The sequence below is a fragment of the Medicago truncatula genome, chromosome 8 (assembly GCF_003473485.1).
Source record: "Medicago truncatula cultivar Jemalong A17 chromosome 8, MtrunA17r5.0-ANR, whole genome shotgun sequence".
NCBI classification, from domain to species: domain Eukaryota; kingdom Viridiplantae; phylum Streptophyta; class Magnoliopsida; order Fabales; family Fabaceae; genus Medicago; species Medicago truncatula.
In genome coordinates, this window is record NC_053049.1 from 40,922,097 (window position 1) to 40,944,764 (window position 22,668).

General features: G+C 32.5%; 2 protein-coding genes and 1 pseudogene across 3 annotated transcripts; 1 reads left to right on the forward strand and 2 right to left on the reverse strand.

Annotated features, from left to right (window-relative positions):
• Positions 1 to 7,921: 7,921 nt before the first annotated feature.
• LOC11408737 (ferredoxin, leaf L-A) lies at positions 7,922 to 8,671 on the reverse strand. The gene has a single exon (XM_003629910.3). The coding sequence runs from the start codon at positions 8,578 to 8,580 to the stop codon at positions 8,134 to 8,136; it is 447 nt and encodes a 148-aa protein (XP_003629958.1). The 5' UTR covers positions 8,581 to 8,671; the 3' UTR covers positions 7,922 to 8,133.
• An 894-nt stretch (positions 8,672 to 9,565) lies between these two features.
• LOC11422620 (transmembrane 9 superfamily member 1) lies at positions 9,566 to 16,016 on the reverse strand. 2 transcript variants are annotated; one of them, XM_003629911.4, is made up of 12 exons: positions 15,740 to 16,014; positions 14,098 to 14,296; positions 13,910 to 14,014; positions 12,403 to 12,420; positions 12,210 to 12,307; positions 11,971 to 12,123; positions 11,710 to 11,844; positions 11,431 to 11,597; positions 11,143 to 11,237; positions 10,658 to 11,031; positions 10,187 to 10,460; positions 9,566 to 10,054 (listed from the first exon to the last, which is right to left on the reverse strand). In XM_003629911.4, the coding sequence occupies exons 1-12, from the start codon at positions 15,821 to 15,823 to the stop codon at positions 9,987 to 9,989; spliced, it is 1,770 nt and encodes a 589-aa protein (XP_003629959.1). In that variant the 5' UTR covers positions 15,824 to 16,014; the 3' UTR covers positions 9,566 to 9,986. The 2 variants fall into 2 exon arrangements, with proteins under 2 accessions (XP_003629959.1, XP_039684643.1); XM_039828709.1 differs by lacking the exon at positions 9,566 to 10,054 and having other exon boundaries at positions 10,342 to 10,475; positions 10,545 to 11,031; positions 15,740 to 16,016.
• A 2,269-nt stretch (positions 16,017 to 18,285) lies between these two features.
• LOC11416138 (serine/threonine-protein kinase SRK2A-like) lies at positions 18,286 to 21,661 on the forward strand (annotated as a pseudogene).
• Positions 21,662 to 22,668: the final 1,007 nt, after the last annotated feature.

The window sequence follows — 22,668 nt, forward strand, 5'->3', positions numbered from 1 at the left end:
AAATGGTGTGAGGAATTGTAAGTTTGGTATTCAATTATCTCTCATTTGATTTTTCATTTCCAAAATTGGCAAATTCAAAACGAAAAATATGCATGAGAGAAAGTATTAACAATAAATTTATTATTATTATTATTTAACCAACATTTTTTTGACAAAATTATTTAACCAACATTGGTCCTTAATTATGTGGTCATAAGTTTGATTTACTATAACTAATGTGTATAGAAGAATAGAAGTTGAAAATATCAGCCCCTTCCACAGAGTTCATTCAACAAAGTAATTTGGATTATACCGTCCAAGTTAAAAAAGCTGTGAAAGATTATATCATCCATTTTGTTGGTTTTAACAACATAACTTGGATTATTTTGGTATATCTTATCTACCAGTTTAATTGATATATACTTATATAATAAGCTTTGATGTTATTGCAGAAAAGTTAGTTAAATAGTTTGGAGAGGTTCAAAGTAAGAAAGGAAAAAGTGTCTGTCAAATGAATAGCCAAAATCCCAAAACCGCAAAAAGAGTCCCACACCGAAGAGTCTATAAAAGCAGAAGAACACATGTCCTATATATAATCCGCAAGGAGCTTGAAGTTTACAAACACTATAAACCTTCTTTCTTGATGGATGATTACATATATAAGGTCTCAATATCGGATCTAAGAGGTTTATCTCTCAAGAAATCCGTTAAATTTTCTCCATTCCTTTAAAAAAAGGAATAATGATATTTGAACAATCAATAGTTAAAAATTTTTGAAATACTTTTTCTTCTTTCTCTACCGTTTTTATTAGTGGTCATTTTTTAAAGCGTAATGTTTTATGTTACGATAAAAGCAAAACAAGAAACATGCGAAATAATCTGATCCTTAATGCGTTGGCAATCTAAACAAACCCTTAATTTAAACGGCTTTTGTGATAACTCAATTAAATTTGTCACCGTTAGACAAGAAAAAAAAACACCTTTCTCCTATCTATGAGACTCTATTCTCTCTATTGGTATTTTAATGGTGAAATTGCGGAGGTTATGGATTTTTCTCCATTGTTAAAAACTAATTATTTTTGAGTTTTTTGTTTTATTCTTCACATTCCTTTAAAAAAAGGATTATTAGCATGTACACCTATTCATAAGAAAAATTTATTATACCTCTAATAACTTGATTCTCTTAAACACAAGTGCCCAGGGTTTGATAAATTACATGATAAAAAAAAGGGTTAAATATGTTTTTGGTCCCTATAAATATGTCAATTTTTCGTTTTAATCCCTCTAAAATTTTCCTTCAACTTTTAGTCCCTATAAAGTTTTCAATCTTCACTTTTGGTCCATCTTTTAAAGTAAACTCATATGTAGAATTCATATTATTTAATAAAATTTTCCAGAAAAATTCAAAATATTATAAGAATGACTCCAAAAAAAATTAATAATTTTTTAACAAAACAAGAATTTAATATGAATTTTTATATTGTTTATGGTTAAAAATTCATATTTAATTTGTGTTTTGTTAAAAAAATCTAATTTTTTTTAAGAATTGTTTTTAGAATATTTGACACATTTCTGCACAATTTCATTAAAAAAATACAAAAATTAAATTAAAAATAGAGACAAAAAGTAGTGATTGAAAATTTTATAGGGACTAAAAGTTGAAGGAAAATTTTAGAGGGACTAAAACGAAAAGTTGACATATTTATAGGGACCAAAAACATATTTAACCCTAAAGTGACAGACGCGGTAAATTCATGAGACCAAGTGACAGTTTCTCTCGAACCACATCACAGTCGATCTCAAGTTGCTTCGTACGTTAATTAAACATACAATTAGAAGCATAGTGTAGTTCGCTCGTATTATTACAATACAAGACGGCGACTTAAGAGAAAGTGAATCCAAAATCAGCAAGGTAACATAACCAACCATTGCAACTCGCATGTGATTGAAGCTAATGTGCTAAACACATTTTTGTACCTCAAACGATCACAATACACTACCTTTCAATGTGACCAAGACTCTTATCAGCTTTGAAATGAAACCAGTTTTGGACATAAAATCAATTTTTAAAACAAACTTATATTACAACTTAATGTGATGTGTTCTGGTGTTTTACTTTCCAGTTTTTAAATCACACTGCTGATCATAAGTTTTAACTCTCCAATTCAAATATCATTTGAAGTAATGTCTATAATTTTGACGTGAAAATGGTTAAAATTACATAACAGAGAAGGCTCAAGCAAGTGTTGATATCATTTCACAACTGCACATTCCCCGGCTGCAATTGTGCAAAGATTTCCCAGTTTGTACATCAGCCCTGGAAACAGGTGCATCGACGCCTGACACGTGCTATTTTGTGTGTGTCTGCATTATTGTAAATCTAAGTGGCTGCTACTCATGTCAACCATGAGACCATCGGGACATCAGCTCAAAACAATGCCCTTGGTGTCATCTAAAAGATTAGAAATCAAATATCTGGAGAGTTAAAATGACAAACTTAATTGTGCAACTTGTATTATTTGGAATGAGGATAATAAAAGTAACATAAATAGAAACACATTGGATGAGTTATTTTCTTTCCAGGAATCATAAATTGAACATAGAACCTGATGTAAGCAGAGATACTTAAGACACCATAATACACAATAACTAGTTCAAACTTTATTAGGTGTAACAAATTATGTGTACATATTATGACGTCGATATTTATAATTAATGCACAGGTGTGAAGAAGGTAATGAAACAGAATAAAAGAAACCTACGGTCTAGTAAACTTAAACCATAATCCTATTCCCAATACAAAAGCATCACATTTATCCTTAGGCTTCCTAATTTCTTCTATTCACAAAACCACATGTCCACAAGCAAAGACCGAAGAATGACGGAGTTTATTGTCCCACATCGATAACTAATGGTAGAATAGAGAGGAGCCTTGATTATATAGTTAAAGGCCGTGGAGAGATTTAAAGAACAGTTGAATTTTATGACGGGCATAAACTTCCTATCTAGTTTTAAACGGTTTTTTATTCTAGCTAGTTGAGTGAGATGGTTGGTATGGTTCTATTACCTTATTGACTTGATTTAATTAGCTCAGTAGTGAAGAACTTAGGGGATACACTTAATATCATGACAGCAGACAGCTAGGTTAAAAAAATCCCTTACAATGATCAAAGGTCATTCATGTATAATTATATTTGTCAAATACTCCCTCAATCCTTTAACAAGTGAGTCTTTTGTAAAAAAAATATTGTTTATCTTTACAACCAATACTCCTAATTATTTTCTCATATATATATATTTGATTAATGTATCTACCAGAAGCATTTCATGCATGAACGTTCAGACTCTTCCTTTAAATCAATTCTTGATAGCAAACCGTTAGAATACATTTATCGCGCTCCTTTGAGATAAACAATTGTTTTTGTTATTGTTAGATTCCTATGATAAAATTCAGGACCTGTGATGAATGTTGGACAACATAATGAAAGCTATAAAACGAAAAAGAAAGTCCAGGGAGAAAATGGGATGAAGTCGTCTTTTGGGACGAATCCCTATATTTATAAGTACATGGGGCTGATATGTTGTACCAGTTATAACAGAAAAATTAGAATAGTAAACTCTCTCTTTGTAGTGAATCTAATCTAATTACAATAATAAGCTATAATTGAGTATAAAAGAGTTGCACAATATGAATATTGATCTATTCAAACATAGGTTGCACACTATTCTTTTTATGTGTTCGCATCTGGTAGTACCACCATCGAATCATAATCAATCTCCAACGGGGAACTTGAATGCTTCCGCTGCTAGTGAAATTACCAGAGCCAAATAAGAAAAGAATCCTGAGCAAAAAAGAATCCTGTAAATTCATAAAATCATTCTCCATAGTTTTTACAATATAGATAAGTAAATCTCTAATCATTTAGATAACATGCAACTTTAAAATCGATAAATGCGACTTTAACATGCAACTTTAAAATCTAGTGGTGTAGACATGTTAACTGTATGCTTACAAAACTAGGTACTCGAAATTGTTCCCTAACAATGTGTTGCTATCCTCGAATAAGCCCCAAGATCAGCTAGTAGATTTCTCAAAGAATTGCAATAGACTTGGTTAACAGAATTTGACTTCCCTAACATACAACTAACCATCCTAACCAACTCAACCGTGTAATACCCTCCCAAAAGTCGAAGATCGGTAAATGTCCATCAATCTGAGCTTGGCTATAAGATGGACGAATGGCTGAGGAGCAAGAGCCATAGTGAAGACGATTGCTATCTGATTAGCTGAAGACTGGCGATAACTTCATGAAACGAAGTGATAGTCTCTCGTGAACCACATCACAATCAATCTCAATTAAACACACAAGTAGAAGCATAGTGTAGTTCTCTCTTATTATCACAATACAACACCGGCGACAAAGAGAAAGTGAACCCAAAATCAGCAAGAAACATTACCATTGCCATTCGCAAGTGGTTGAAGCTAATGTGCGATACTCACCTTTGAAGCTCGAATGATCACAATACACTACCTTTAAATTAGTGAAGGTTTCTTTGATCAACTTTGAAATGACACAGAGTAGGTTTTGACAACAACTTTGACGGTTGCTAAACTGGGAATGTGATATCAGGCCTTATGGTAATTAAGTAGAGAAATTTTTTATATCAAGTGAAAGTTATAGAGAAACTGATATGGGATCAAACTAGAAGTCCAACTTCCAAGAGTCCACAAGCACATACCGAAGAATGACTGAGTTTATTGTCCCACATCGATAACTAACGCTAGAATAGGAGAGATTTGGTTATATAATAAAACAAAATTACGGTTGGATATGATGACCGGCATTTACTGTTTGTTTGGATTAATACCATTTTTCTTCCGGCTAATTGAGTGATGTTGATTTTATGGTTAATACCTCAGTCGGATGATCAATTGTATAAAATTATAATTAATTTTAACATTTTAGATCTTAGTAGAAATTAATTGGATACACTTTGTTCCAAAGGCCTTTTTTTATATTTTTTTAATTTCTGAAAATTAATTTTCAGAATTTTTAAATTGTTGGAAAATAGTGTGAAGAAAAATCTAGTGTTGAGAATGTTAAGAATATGTTCTTCACTTAATCTAATCATTGAATCCAACTTTTCCATGGTGGAAAAGGATTAAGCTTTCCCATGTGAACACACACCTTGAAACGACCCATCATTTAATCTTGATAAAAATACAAACAAAAACTCTTCTCATGATTTATGGACTTATGCTATGTTTGATTTCGCGTTCAATTGTCATTTATCATGTCCCGATGTTGTTTCAACCACAAAAATCCTTAAGCTACAGAGTGGGGTGCTTGGTTTAATATTTTAATATGAACGCAATGTGGTTCCAAACGTATTATTAGTCAACTGTTTAGTCGTAGGAGTGTTGTTGGTACATCATAGTAAGAACAATATGTCTCATAATCTGATCTTTTGCACACTGAAATAAAATAGTTCACTTTTAGGAGTATGATGTATTTTGTGTCCTCACCAGCCTCATGTTATACCCTCCAGTCCCATGGCTCATGCCCCGCTTGGGTCACAAGCTAGCGCTGCTCAGCTCAGCGTGTCAAAATTTTATAAGCACATAGTTTTTTTTTTTTTTTTTTTTTTTTTTTTTGAAAATTTGGTATCCGATCCAAAAACCGACTAATTTGAGGGGACTAATCCCACCGCCCACTTGTGGTGCCTCATTTAAAGCCCGAGCAAACTCCGTATGGACTTAGCCCACCGAAATTGGCACCAGAGGAAATGGAATCTAAAACCTTGAGAGGAGCAAACTCCAAAAACCCAAGTCAACCACTATGCCAACCCCAAATGGATTTTATAAGCACATAGTTGTCTCATATTGTAGCCAATTTGGGACTTAATGGATCCCATACGTAAAGTATTAAGTTGGAATACTATGGTTGACTTGATTTGTACATTAGGCATACTATGGACCGAAACTTTTGAATTAATAGAGCAAATTAGTCACGCACATGTCTAGAGGGATTAAATCTAATCTGGAAGTTATACAAAGACTAAATACACTTAAAAAGTATGATCCAAAACCAATTTTCAACTACAATCAGTGAAGTGCAGCATATATATAATCTGTAAATTGAACAAACGAATATACCTGGTTTACCTTTAGAGTAACAACATGCAACAGTATAACTTGCAACTGCTGCTTCATCAGGTTCTTTCTGGCTTTGTTCCGAAAACAGACTCAAATTTTTATAATGCTTCCTCGTATTTAGCATCCCTCAACATTTAATGTTGAAGTTCATATAAACAAAATGACACCTCATTTAATCTACACAGGACAATTACATGACCATAAAGAGACCTAGATTGTTGTTACTAATGCTACCAAATGCATTAATTATTTTAAAGTACTAAATTCATGCCAGATTTTTAATGTAACATCAAATTCCACAACAATAAACCAAACCTTAACTAAATTAGGCCTCCGATGATTATCGGTTTTGAGCATGTAATGGCAGTTTCAAAATACTAAATTCATACATATTCAAAGAGGTAATTCTTCACCAGAATATTAATACAATATCAAAATCCACAATCCTATGCCCAGCCTTGACCAAATAAAGCCTCCAAAAAATAACTATCCTGAACAATGTGCTAGCATTGAATTACTGGTACTGAATACTGATCACAAAGCAGCTATACCAAACCAGTTAAAGATATATCTAATTCTCTCAAGAAAAGAACCTTTTATTGTAAAAAAATAAAATAAAAGAGGGTCTTCAATATAATTAATAATAGGTTCTTTTCTTGAGAGAATTAATGGGACCTATTTAATGGTAGAACCCACTATATATATATTTTTTATATATATTTCTTACTTAACGGTATTGTCTATTTATTTTTAACAAATAGAAATGATTTTAACTCTAAACTTTTGATACATTAAAAAATTGCAATAACAAAGCTCGCACAGTTAGGTCAAAATATTAAAGGATCATGCTAACCGGTGTCCCAAGAACACTGGTTAAGGATGCCAAAAAAGGTAATTATACAATTTTCAAGGCAATAATTATTAAATAATTTCCTTATTTTGCATCCTTATTCAGTGTGCCCCGAGGGCAACAGTCAGCATTTTTTAATGTTAAATCATTTAATTTTGATAAAAATACAAACAAAAATTATGGCATTAGAAGAATGTAAGTGCCTCAATAATAAGAGTAGTATGACTCCTGCACTCAAATTTTCTGATGTATTTCACCGTATGTAAATTATTCATGGCTTCTCATCTTACTTTTTCTCTTCTATTACTTTTGTAGAGTGTAACAAGAGAAGCTGAATTAGTTTTGTCGCAATATTTGGGGTAGAACATAGAAGTGATTGTGATAGGAGCATTGAAGTTGGATCTTGAAAGTCAGAAAAAGATGTGATCAAGAGATAAATGGCCGTATGCACCAAGCACTAAATAGTAATTAGGAAATGATAAATACTATATAAATAGGTTTGGATGTAATTATTTTATCTCCTAGAAAGAATGTAAAGTGATTGCATCTAAGTTTATTCCTTAATGGCAAAGACTGCTGACCCTCTTCCTCTATCACAAAATTGACTGGCGCACACCTCACTGAGCATAGTTCAAATTTTATTTTAATTTTAATTTTTATTACTTTATTATTTCAGTTTTATTCATATTTATCTTATTTTTATTTATTTATGAAAATCATAAATTATTGTTATTACTATTTCATTTCATATATCGACAAAACAACAATTAAATATATGCTAAATTACTTTTTTAGCTCCTTAACTATTTATTTGGTTTCATTTTGTTCCGTTAATCGGTTTTAGTTCGGTTTAAGGTCCCTTTTCTATATCTTGTTGCTCACATTGATCATTTCTCTTTTAAGAAAAAACGATAAGTGATTGAACAGGTGGTATGTAAGCTTGTACTCTCAGCCAAAGTCGATATTCTTATTCAACCTTCTCACATATTATACTACTACAAAAGAAAGAAGTAAATCATCAATGTAGCCATTTCCTTCTTCCCAAAAACGTAAACAAAATGTAAAAAAACAGCATAGAACACCTAGAGAAAGTTAAGCTAGTAGCAATCACATAAAAACATTAATTTCAAACACACAAATATCATGCTTAAGAAACAAGATCTTCCTCCTTGTGTGTCTCAATAACAAGGTCGGAACGAGGGTAAGCAACACATGTGAGAACAAACCCAGCACTTAATTGATCATCATCAAGGAAGCTATTATCTGAATTATCCACTTCCCCTTCTACAACTTTTGCAGCACATGAAGAGCAAGCACCAGCCCTGCATGAGTAAGGAAGATCGATGCCTTGTTCCTCGGCTACGTCAAGAATGTACTCATTATCCGGGCAGGTAAGTTCTTTAGTTCCATCTGGGGTAATGAGCTTCACCTTGTAAGTGGCCATGGCAGTGATACGACTTCCACGTCCGGCCTTCACACCAAATAGAGTTTGACCCACGTTAGGGAATGCTGTTAGGCTTGTGTTCATTGGCTGCCTCCTGATGAAGGAGGTGCTCACCATGGTTCCTGATAGGGCTGCTGTGGTGGTGGCCATGACTTTAGTGGGGGTGCAAAAGTGTGCTAGTATAGTAGAGACCAAGGCAGAGGACAGGAAATGTTTGTGTTGATGATATCTTGGGTGTAGGGTTTTGTGTGGAAATAGTGCGTTTGTAACAAACAAACAAGTAACATGGAATCCTATCTGCCACGTGGCAGTATTTTATTAGTTGTTTTATTATCCATTGTTATTGTTATTATCACTGGCAGTTGGTGATTGTGGTAGGCACAATCTTCCTTCCACAAGTTTCCAGAGCTAACCAAATTTTCCCCATGAAAAAAATTAATTAAATGTTTGGCACATTTGCAAAGAGATTTATTTAAAACATTAAATAAATTACTAAAAACAGAAAGGGATGGAACAAGGAGTATAAGATTCTCCAAGCAAAACATTTGTCCCAATTTGGAAGTAATAATGGCCAGTGGTTACACAACTACCACATTACTTTGGTCTTTTCTCCAAACATTTAACAATGCGCAGCTATGTTAGGCTGTTAACATCAGCAAAAACATTATATTTACCTGGTGCTTTCACTTAAATTTTCAGTATTTCTTATCTGAACACTTGTCAAATACAGATATAACCAATTGAAAGAGGCTTTCTTATCAAAATATTGTGATGTTTATTTTTTTAAGGGGTATTCTGAAGCGTGGGAAAAAGACACCTTCCATTAAATGTTTGCCCTTGCCAAGCTGCATTTCACACACCAAGGTTCACTAAAATCCAGAGAATAAGGCAAAAACTGACGAAAACCATACTGTCATGAAGAACAAGCAGCATAAATTGTATATCTAATTACAACTGTTATTCGCCAAAACCACTACACAATATAGCTTAAGGTGTTGCATATAAAGATTAATAGTGGTCCGGACGGTCTCAAACTTGACCCACAATGTCTTCGGCTCTTCTACAACGATGATAAAATATTTACTCAGCCCAAAGAAAAACTAATAAGGTAACTTAAATACAATGCAAGCAATAATTGAAATTTAAACATGAACGAAGCATATAAGAATGATATTCAGTGATCTTCATACAAAATTCATTTTTCAGACTTCTTCCCCTCTTTACATTACATTGGGTAGTTGGAACTTGAAACCATGTTGGGGAATTAGACATAAGTCCTTCAATGGAGCCCCTATTTTATAAAGGGATGAAACAGTAACGAGAGTCCGATATTGTGCTAACTCTAAAATTATAAAAAAAGACAGTCAATTACAGCCGGGGAAAAAATCTCATGGCTTTCCCCAACATAGAAAAAGAATACACCCTCATTACCAAAACCCTGTGATTCTACCTGTGAACATTGTTGGGTTCCCCACACATGACCAGAGGCTTCCTCCAAGAATTTATTGTCTCCAGCAACAAGCCTATGGAAGTGCTCCAGAATGCCTCAGTAAACCTTAATCGCACTTAATGTTTCTGTAGATCCTTCTCACAAACAAATTGGAACCAAGAAAACCTACAGCTCCTGCACATTGGAAGAAAAACTTTCAACCAACAGTTCAGGTGATAAAAGCAAAAGCATTTATTTATTCCGCATATGATAAGATATCCTATCACATCTGCAAGATGAAAATCCATAGTGAAATACGAGACTCACCGCATAGAATTCCTAGTCCAAGAGAAAACATCAAAGTGTATCCAAAATAGAAGCTGGTTTGGAAGAACCCTGACATCTTTGTCTTCACGTAGTAATAATATATTGAGTATAAATACACATAAACTGATGTTGAGGCAGCTGAAAAGAAAGACGTCCATTGCCAGTGGTAGTTCTCGGCATTTAACAAAAAGTATGTCCCGACAATTGTCACACAAACAGTAACGATGGTGAGAATCAGAAAAACCAGTAGCATAAAGCCATACACATAGTACACCTGTTTGTCACAAAGGAGGAAACAGTTATATATAAGCCAACAGTGTGTTTGTTCACTAAATACAAACATAGAGTATTTGCTTAAAAGGGTCATTATCTAAGTCATTTTTCTTGATAAAGGCATGAGTAGCTGTTATGACAAAACCAACAAATAAAAGGAACTTCATAATTAAAACTAGTCATGGTGCTGAAGTTCACCTTGTAATTCCAGAAGGAAGTAAATACAAAATACATTTCAATAAATATGCTGCCAAAGGGTAGCAGTCCTCCCATCAGAGATACCACTGAAGGTGTGAGGTACCACTTCTTCTCAGGAATGGGACGAGGAATAGTTTTTACACGGCATGGATTATTTGGAGCACCACTCCAGTTTCTTCCAACAACTGTACCAAGAAGTGCAAGAGGGAAAGAGATGAAAGCCCAAATGACAAAAACAACCACCATTGTGCCAAATGGGATAGCAGCTAGAGACCCATAGAATATAGCAATAGTGTTTAAGGCAAATCCAATTCCAAAGCACATGAATGGGAATAAAGAAGCTGTAAGGATCATGGATTTAATCCAGCTTTTACCTAACATACAAATAAAAATAGTTATACAGTCATTCAAAACCAGAGAGAGAGAGAGAGAGAAAACTGAGCTAAGACAAAGCCACACAAAAAAAAATTCAAAGAGATTCCTACCCCCATTTCGTGAGTACATTCCCCCACTCACATAACCAGAAATGAACGATGTGAGAGCATAACAAACAATGAAGGTTGTGACGATTGCTCCTCGCCTGAGACACAATTAAGAGAATGTTAGTTGGCAGAGAATGAAAAGCAATGGACAAACATTATGAAGTCCATTACAAAAAACTAGAACAGCGCATACATAGCTGAGATATGCATGCAGGAATTTCCACGTGCTACAGGATAATTGAATTCATTAATTAGACTAATTTTGCAGTTAGTTAAATGCTATGCACATACCCAATATACAACATCCCAATAATAGCCAGTAAGATGACAAGAAGAACCAGCAGTGCTAGCTGAGCACCTGTGCCAACTACAGCTGAAATAATAACCAAATAGCGAGGAGGCCGAAAAACATCACCGTGCACAAGTTTCCAGCCAGATTCTTCACTAACGTCTCTCTCCTGTAAACATGTAAGCAATGACGGAAAATTGTGATTAGAAAAACATAATTCTCTAGGAATGAAGAGTTCATATTCCATAAATAAGAACAGATAAAATTTATAAAACAATCACCAGCGATTCCAAATCATCATCTTCCCGAGCATATTTTGCATAGTCATTTCTTAGAGTTCGCATTAATATCATTGATACCAATCCAGTAAGGAAGATGACCATCATGAAAGAGTTGAAAATGGAGAACCAGTGAATCTATGAGACAGAAAAGGAGGAGCAAAATTCTCAGTCACAGAGCTAAGGCAGGATCAACATGGATGAACACAGCAATTAACCAAAAATAAATATTTCAATATTATTTTTTAAAAAAATGGATTGTACCTGGTGCTCAAAGAAAGGATAGTCCAGGTAGACATCAAAGCGGCGTCCAAAAGTGATATTAGTAGGAACCCATTTGACAGAATATGTCAAATCCAAATGTTTTCCTGCCTCCAAAGGCTTTGGGACGTCTTGAGTGAGATTAACATGAATGATCTGCACAGAAGGAGACCTAAATATGAAACTCCACGGATCCCAAAACCCCTTATAAGATAGGATTAGATGTGTAAATAACTTCTGACCTGATCATTATTGTATTTAACAATAATATTCTTGTGTGTGTAAAGGACGTGCTTGCCATTATCACTATGCTTATCAGGATGTAGCTCACCAACATATCCTTTAACATTAAAAAAAAATATATCTTTCGTAATGATGAACAAATGAAATACAATATCACACCAAATAAAGAGAAAGAGGCGGTTCTAGGCATACCCCACAAAGGAAGATCATCTGAATTTGTGTTTAGCGCATTGCAGAGGAGACCAGAGAAATAACAACAAAAAAACAAGTGAGTTATACAGCAAAAATGGAAGGGGAAAAAAACTAGAAATTATTAAATTTAAAACAAGGAATGAGGATCAACCATCAGAACAAACACTATTGGATTTAAAAGAATTCTTGATTCCATACTTCTCGGTTCTAGAGGTTATAAAACTGAAAACCAACACTGACCAAGGTAGTCTAGAATAGTTAAGAAACAGCTTCATATAATCTGTAACTTAATACTTCTTTATGCCAAAACCATACATAAATGTCATCATGTAGACAGTAAGCTGTCAATGTAACTTCATACTTCTTTGACAGACATTGGTCCTGTTATCAACAGTAAGCTATCGGTGTGGTTGAATGAGATAGTGACACTGACACCCAAGCTCAGATCCAGGTAGTGTCTATCTCGCCCCAGAGGCCAAAGCATTATTGTACAGACATCAGTTAGCACATGACAACTGAGGGGATCTGGGCCTGGTGTAACTATATCCCTGATTCTCGAGTGAAGACCACTTCATGGCTACGAGAATCAAGTAGCATCATAATGTCCTATTATAATCAAATGCAGTTGAAATGCTCATGAAACAAAAAACAATCAATCTAATAAAATGTTTTCATGAACGAGTTCATTCAAAACTAATATTGAACTATTTTAGGATCCAACTGTATGATGATGAAGCCAGAAGGTAGCAAGAGAGCATCATATGCCAATGATTCATCAATAGGTGCAAACACAAGTTGTGCAAACACAAGTTGTGCAAACATGCTTGTGTTTGCACCTATTGATGAATCATTTGCAGGATGATGCCTTCAGACTTCCTCATTGTACCATTGGATGCTAAAACAGTTCAGTGACACTCCTCAATAATTTATTTGTTTTGAAGAGAACTTGTTCATGATAACATTTCTCAGATTGATTGTTTCTTGTTTCATTTCCATTTTGACTGCTTTTGATTCGTAATAGGGCATCATGATGTTGCTTCTGTTCACATAAATAAGTCTTGAAACTGATTCTCAAGTCAAGACCACTTCATGGCTTGTTTAGTCTCCTCTAGGATTGATTAGAAGATGTCATGACTTGTAACTACTGCTAGCCTCTTCTAGTGAGATCTCCCTGATGCTGATTCTAAGGTTGTAAAATAATTCATTCAATTGGATAGCGAAGACAGCAGGCATGGGGCTGTGTCCTCTGAAAGGAAATATTATTTACACCAACCTCTATGGTTTATACTCTTACTCAAAGGGATATTTTTCCCCGATGTGTGTTTCTTAGTTTGTAGATGTTTTCTGACTGCTTCTGTTATTTTTACGTTGTAAGTTGTAACTGTTTTTCTTGATGTTAGTGTACTGGCCTAAGGAAAACTTCATGCTAGCTTTCAACATTTCTTGAAAGTACAATCATTGTATGATTTAACAACATAACAACTGTAAGAAATGATACAAAACATACCCATGAAAAATTCAAACCAGTAATTATTCTCTATTGCATGCTTGAACTGTTTAACCTTTGCATCATCAAGAACCATCTGGCAAAAGACAGTCTTCTCCACATTTCCTGAAAGAAGAGTATTCGTTAAAGCTGGTTTTCTTTTTGACAGCTCTTCTATCATATAAATAGTACAGGAGAAGTTTTCATACTTAGGAACTTGATCTCAATTTGGCTGTCGATGAGTTCATTGCCACCCAGAACCTCACCAAGACCACCCCATTTGTGTGCAGCAGCAGAAGTACTAGATGGGTGGCAAAATGGGAGACTGTAATAATTGTAAGTTTCTTGAGGATTGTTATAGGGTCCAACTTTGTTCACCCAAAGGTTAACTGGATCATCCCGTTGATACTGCAATAAAATAAAATAAATCCTTTGAAAAAAATAGAAGCCATACACTACTTGAAACTACAAATGCAAGATGCATCAATCTGCTTCACTAGCTCATCGGGGAAAAAGGTTATAAGCTAATAGATATAGGGGTTGGCTTAAAAGTTACAACTAATTAAGGATGCTTACAAGTATGCAACCACGCCTATAGAGTAAGCAAAGTTATATGTATGATATGCAGAATCATAAAACAACCACTAGTTAAAGATAGAGAGCAGAGGATATTAAGTTGTGAATGTGATTTATAATTTGAAGTTCAGTTCAATGTATGAGTTCAATGTCCGATGTATGATAATCAAGAAATCAACTGTTTAATTTATTGCTGGTTTCTGAAACAAAATTACAACACCATAGATTGGAAAAGCATGACACTCATATTTAAAACTTTCATGTAAATGTGTAATTAGACAATTCAATGGCTGTCCGAATCAAGTCGATCTAATTAGCTAAAAAATTAAAATCCAAAGTTGAATGCAATTAAGATATTCAGATAATCAGTTAATATTGAGTTAGACGGAGTAATAAACATAACACATCAGATGATGTCCTGGTCTTAATGTCCACTTATGGGATCAAACACATATCAAAGTCAATCAAACTAATCCAAGATTTAAAAACTTAAGGGCAGAATTCAACATAATCGCACGATGCAAAGAGAATCCTACAGACTCAGTTCTTTTCAGATTAATCTTTCCCGTTTGAAATTTTTCAATATTGTCAGCAGAGAGGACCAACAATTGTCAACCTCACTGTTGTAGAATCATGAACCAAAAAGTAAATAAACAGGATTATTGTCCTCCACATAAAAAGATTGCTGACCGATAAATATCACAGACTCACAGTAATGTAAAAACTATCTTGCTTCCATGATCGCTAAGACTTAAACAACCAAACAACCACAGATTCGATTCCACGACAATTGAATCCATGCATGCAACAGCAAGCTAGATACCAAAGCCTATTAGTCAGCCACATTAATCTCACCTCACACTTCTACATAATGTAAAGTCTCTCAAAGCACACTAAACCACCTCAACACTACAGTGATTTATTTATTCAACATTAGATATAAATTATCCAAGATCACTGAATAATAATAGAACTAAACAGTGAATAAGAAGCTAAATTGTTGAATCTAATACAAAAAATAAATCTTTTTTGTTAAGCATTGAACAGCATAATTAACACCTACATTATACAAACACAAACCAAAAACCCAGTAAGATCCAACACTAAAAAACACAACTTTACAACCTTAACATTCATAAAACCAATTCCAAAACAAAAAATCGAAGCTAAAAGCTAAAAGGGTACGCATTAAGCAGATCCAAATCACAATTGAGCATAAAAAAAAGCAGATCAAATCATGAGATCGGGAAAAAAAGATGGGATTTTGATGATTACCTTGTGATCTGATTCTGAAGCGAAGGTTGAAGAAATGAAGAGAGAGAAGAAGAGGAAGAAGATGGATCGGGATTGGAAGGACATGGTGGTGAAGGATGGGTTGAATTGGATTGGATTGAAGAGAGAACCCAACACAACACAACACAAAAGCGTTACGAGAAGAGAAAGAGAGAAACTGAACAGAAGAAAGACTATAATAGTAATTAACGTTGTTGAAGATTGAAGAGTAGAAAAGAAGGTAAGGTTTTCATTCAATTGAAATGATGAATGGTGGTTTTGGTCTTATGGGTAAATAAAATATTAATTAGGGTCAAATGCAATTTAGTCTACATTTTGTCTTGTCTTGCAAATTCGAAATTCGATTATCGACTAAGGTTGTGTTTGCTAACCCAAAAAGTTAGCTTATAGCTTGTTGGATTAGCTTATAAGCTCGTTAGATGAAAACGTGACCTATTTGGTAACAAGTTTTTTTCATGAGCTTATAGCGTTTTTTGAAAAGCTATTTCAAGTAGCTTTTTAGCTTATAGCTGATAGTTTTTTTATATTTTCTTCCAACTTTAACCTTATTAATTTAAATTAATTATTTTTTTAATTAAACAACTATCTATGTTCATCTTTATAACCGCTCCATTTTTTCCCTTAAAAAAATGCCACATTAGTTTTTTTTAAGGAACACTTTATATATATATATATATATATATATATATATATATATATATAAGGAAATGTTTTATATTTTGCTATAACTAACCTGCTGTACACCGCAAAAAAAATAACTAGCCTATTTTTTTTTTAAAGGAAAAAATAACTAGTCTATTGTACGATGTAAAATTTTATATATTATAGCTCACATTTTGTTTCCACCTTTCTTTTATTTTTGGGATTCATAAAGTAGAGATCAAAATTGTCGGTGAATTTTTTTTTAGGATTAAAGGTTGAAGAATTTTTTTATGGAGACTAAGACCAAAAGTTTGAATATTTATAGGGACCAAAAACATATTTAACTATAATTAAAAATATTAAAAAATAAATACATTACAAAAAAATGTGTGTCTATATGTATATTAAAAAAAAAAACATGTCTTTTTATGTCATTTTATACTTATCAGCCACTTCAACAGTTAATTTTACCAAACACATTATTTTTAATAAACAAGTTTTTCAACTATCAGCTAGCTTATAGCTTATTTTTACCAAACAGAGCCTAATACATCGACTTAACACAAAAATTGGGAGCACTCGGAGAAATTGAGATCCAGGAGAAATACACTTTAAATCTCATCCTAATTTATTAAATTCTTTCATAAAAAAATCCTAATTTATTAAATCAACTATTCCTTTAATTTAACATTTCTTTTTGCAATTTCCACTTTTAACATAATTCAACTATTTGTTAATGATTGCTCAAAAAAAAAAACTATTTGTTAATGAGTCAAAAAAATATAGTTCTTTTTTTTTTTGGTGAAGTCAAAAAGGTAGTTTGGCTAACAGAAAAAAGTAATTAAAAAAAAAAAACCTTGCAACTTATCTAATACAATATAGCAAAGACAAAACTAACCATATGGAATTAAGCTCTAATTAGCAAAGACAAAACTAACCATTGACCGATCTCAACAACTAGTCGACATCCAATTGAATCCCGAGCAAAAATTTATATGGACTAATCTAACACATGATTTATTGATATATAAATTATTAAAGTAGGATTCGAATATACAAAGAAGCACACTGTAGATTACAAAGTTTACACAACCACCATGTCAGTCTTTTTGGTTCATAACTTTTTCTTTTAATATTAGAACGCTTTGAAAACATCCCCAACGAGAGTGTGATATAGTTCCTACAAAAAAAAAAAAAAAGAGTGTCATATAGAGTTTCATAAGCTGAAAACCGTATACTAGTTTTTTAGTTCATTGGAGGAACATGATGCAGCAAAGTGAGTTACATTGGATTATGTTAAATAACATACGGTAAAGTACAAATTGATCAATTAATATTTGTGAGACAACATTAAATAGAGAAATATATATATAATGTGGGTTTCTTAAGTGGTGCATATGTTTTTTAATATTGAAGAAAATTGTGCATGTGTTTTCTTTAGAGGTAAAATGTGCATCAGTTTTTTTTTTTTTGAGCAAAAAAATGTGCATCAGTTGAATAAAATAAGATATGATAATATGAGACCGCATATTAGTAGTCTATGAAATTTAAAACAGAGTTCCTAAAAAAATATGGAAAATGTTAGTTAAAGTACCCCAAGGGCATGCATTGATTAAAAATAAAAAAAGTAAATTTTATTAAAATTAATGTAATTATTAAATGATGAAAAATGAAAGTTTATATTTTCAAGACAAAAAATTGTGTCAAAAAAAAATTGAAGACAAAAAATCTATTTTTAAATTATTAACCGGTGTTTCGAGAACACGGGTTAGCAAGACCTGAAAAATATAACTTACAGAAAATTCACAACATATTTATTAAATGATTTAAAAAAGGGAACTTTATCTAGCAATTTGAGATGCTCTAAACACACTATGAATAAGATATTTTCCACACATTTTCATAGCCTTGCCATGAATCGCACTCATAAAGTAAAAAGTTAACAGTACACAACCTCAATTATACGCCATTGAATGCCTCAAAAGTCACTTCCATTAAAGAATATTTTTTGAAGACACATATCTAAATTGAAACACATACAACAAATTATTTTATTCCGTTGAATTCATCAATCTTTACCAACTGGAGTTTTTAAGAACAAAAAGAAGGTTATACTATGGAGAAGTATGAGGAAGTGAAGGATATTGGGGATGGGAATTATTCAGTTGTGAAGCTTATTCGCCACAAAGAGACCAAATGCCTCTTTGCCGTCAAGTATATCTCACGAGGCCACAAGGTATGTAGCTACTTGCTATTGGTTAAATATTGATTTGATTTTTGTCTCTCACAAACTATAGTGTATCAGATTTCTTATTTGGTTTTGTTCCTAAAAAGTATAGAAAATTGTGTTTTTATTCTTATTATTTTTAGTGTCTGTCGTAACTATGTTCCAAGAGTTTTAGAATTTGGAGGATTTAAACTCATATCATATGCTTCCAAACAATTCATTTTGAAACTCGTTAATTACTTGAGTTGAATTTAACCACACTTAGGTGGTTAGTTAAAGGCAAAGATGCAGAGAGAAAAATTAATTAAATGTACTTTGTGTTGTGCAACTATGCATCGGCTTGTGAGTTGTGTGATTGTGCATGACTTTTTTTAGTATTTCTTAATTTTTAAATGAATTTAACATATATTTACAGGTTGATGAAAGGGTGGCAAGGGAAATCATAAACCATAGAACTCTTCGTCATCCAAATATTATTCAATTCAAGGAGGTATGTTTATGCCGTATTTTACTTGGAAATGTTTTCTCCTACATTGTATGATAACAATTACATTGAATAAAACTAGTATCTCTAAAAAAAAATTAGTAAACTTTAAATAATTAGAAATATTACCAACGAAGTGTGATACAGTTGATAGATACTTTTTTAACCATTTGATTTATGATTCAATCTCTAACATGTGTGTATAAAATTTGTTGAGAGAGATAAATAAACCCCTTAATTGTGTGTGGATGATACATTTGTTTACAAAGATAATAGTAATTTGAAATATTTAATATAAGAAGTAAATATTCGTTACTGCAATAGCTAGCTGGTTATAAGCTAAGTTGCTTGTTTGTTTTTTTATTTATTATAAAAAAAAAAAAAACACACCTTTATTCGATTAATATATTGCAGGTGTATTTGACTCCAACACATATTGCAATAGTTATGGAGTATGCATCTAGTGGAGATTTATTTGATTATGTTTGCAGTAAGGGGAAATTAAATGAAGATGAGGTTTACTCTCTGATTCACACCTTCCTTTTCAAAGGACCCTTCAATTTAAAATTATTATAAAAGTGTGCTGAATGCTGATGCCATTGCACTAGATTACAATGTTTTATATATGTCATTTCTTGTTTGGTCAATATGTTTATGTCATTTCTTAGCACTATTAATTCTTTATATACATTTCTTTTTGCTCTATTGTTACCTTCACATATTTTAGGCTCGGTATTTCTTCCAACAAATCGTTTCAGGGGTTAGTCATTGTCATGAAATGGTAAATGAAATATTGTTTGTTTTAATTAAACATTTTTTGTTTCAATATATGTATGTAGATAATAAATATAATTTTGTCTTTTTTTTGTAGGATATATGTCACCGCGACTTGAAGTTGGAGAACACATTATTAGATGGAAATCATGTCAAAATTTGTGATTTTGGCTATTCTAAGGTTCAACATATATAATTTTTTTGACAAAACGTATATATCATAGTATCAATATTGACTGTTTCTTTATACTAAAATGTTGAATGTTTTAAATAAGTAATCATAATGACATAATATTAGATTTAATAAGTGATAATCTTACAACTAACAAGTTTTATTTTTAGTCATATGTACTTCATTCGATGCCCAAATCAATGATCGGAACTCCATCCTATATAGCACCAGAGATTTTTGCCCGTAAAGAATACGATGGAAAGGTAATATAGTTTTAAACTTAATTAGTTGATATGTATTATGTATTGGTAATTTGGTATAAAAAATTTACATTGCCATCAATCATAAATTATCAAATCATAAAAAATGTTTGACTATAATATAGCTTGTAGCTACCTAGACATAAATTTGATTGTCATCAATTGATAGTATAAAACAAAATGTAGTACTCATACTCATTGTATACAAGATTCAATTGTTTAAGTTTATAAAGCACTCAAGTTAATTATCTAATGGGGGAATTTAGGGGGGGGGGGTGTATTTAGCCTAAAAAAGATTTAATTTGGCTTTTTTTTTTTTTGAAGGAGATTTAATTTGGCTTGTTATGTGTTTTCCTTCAGTTAGCAGATGTATGGTCGTGTGGAGTGATACTTTACATAATGCTAGTGGGAGAATTTCCATTTGGGGACCAAAAGGATCTGCAAAATCTCAAGAAAATCATGAATGTACTTAATTTTCCTTCTTTTTTTCCAACCCTAGTAAATAGATTTATCACATGACTATTCTTACTGGTGATGCAACTTTTTTTGCAGAAAATTATGCTTGTTCAATACAAGATCCCAAACACCGTTCACATGTCTCAAGATTGTAGCAATCTAATGTCTCGCATTTTTGTTGCAAATCCAATGAGAGTATGTATATGTTTTGTTGCTGAGTAACATAGATATCTTGCATTCTCGCAGTCAGCACAATACCTTTATATCGAAATCAGACACTAAAAAATACATGTATAATTTGTATTTTTAGCATCCAAAATATCAAGTTTGACATCTAGATAGATCTAATGATCATCGATATGATGACTTATGACTGCGTGAAAGCAGAAAACACATATCATAACATCTCCTATTTCTTTTATTTTTGTTGCAAGTAATATGTCTTAAACTATATAATAATTTCATTGTAGAGAATCACCATGAGAGAAATTAAGTCCCACCCGTGGTTTTTAGTGAACTTGCCTAAGGAATCAACAAAAGAGGCGCAAGATGTCTTCAACATTGAAGAAAATAGAATCTCATCTCTTCAAAGTATAGAAGATATCATGAACATTGTTGATGAGGCTAAAACTCTACCCACAACTTCTAGTTCAGATCAATTGGAGGATTTAGTAGAGACATTAAAGAAGATGTAACTAAAGAAGAAGGCATAGGTTGTTGATGAAATTAGATGTAATAAAGAAGAAGAAACTCAAGAAAGCTTAGAACATTCAGTTATGTAGATAGTACATTAGATTTCGGTCCACCTTTTTCTTCATTAATTTAAACTTTTTTTCACGGCTAATGTTAGTATTTTAATTATTATGCTAATTTTTTCTCTCTGTCAAAACTTGAACACATAAGTGCAACTCACTAGCATGTTTTCTCAACTATCATAGTAGTAATGTTTTTCTCCAATGCAAGCAAGAATCACACTCTTCTCTTGCGCTGAAGTTTCCATTTCTTCGAATTTGATCATTGAAGCTTCTTCAAGATGTCATGCTCATAGTCAATTCTTGCTTGTTAATCAATTGATTACCAACAAGGAGAAATTTTTTAAAATAATGTAAGATAAGAAAACTCCTTAGTGTTTTATTTTTTATTTTTATGTTTATTGTTGCGAGAGATGTTTGACAAAAAACACAATTATATGTAGCAGCATCTAATTAGTAAAACATCATAATTTTAAGCATTCTACCATTTTTTGCATAAATCTTTTGTAACAAATAGCACTGCTCTTTTCTTTTTCCTTAGATTTATTTTTGTAAAAAAATAAAATAAAAAATAAAGCAAGTTGGATCTCAAGACTAATAAAGAAAGTCTTAAAGAACGCTTAAAGAGATATTTACAAGTAAATGTTTAATTTTTCTTTCAACTATTTTCCCCTTCTAAGAGGGCTATTTGTTGTGAAAGTGACTTAAAATTGGAGAAATTGAAGTTTTGCTGAAGTTGTCAAAATCGGAGTACGATTTTTGGAGCAGAATTGGCACTTTCCATTCGTAAAAAATCGGAGCACGGTCTGGCAAAATTGGAGCACGATTTCGCGAAGAAGAATAAAAATAAAACGTATTTTTATGGGCTTGATTTGTTTCCAATTTATGATAGATGTTTTTACTATAAATATAGACATTGTATCAGATGTAAACCTTAAGATAGAGGGGGCTGAAACAAGGGTTTAGAAAGGCAACAACAAAACTAGGGTTTGTATAGAGTTTGTCTCTTGGCAACAAACATTAGGGTTTGAGGGTTGATTCACCTTGGGAAACACTATTAGGATTGAGTCTCTTCACGGGAAGAGATTGGAACTTTGGGTAGAATTAGGCGGGAGACTTATTCTTGTAACCCATTAATATCTCT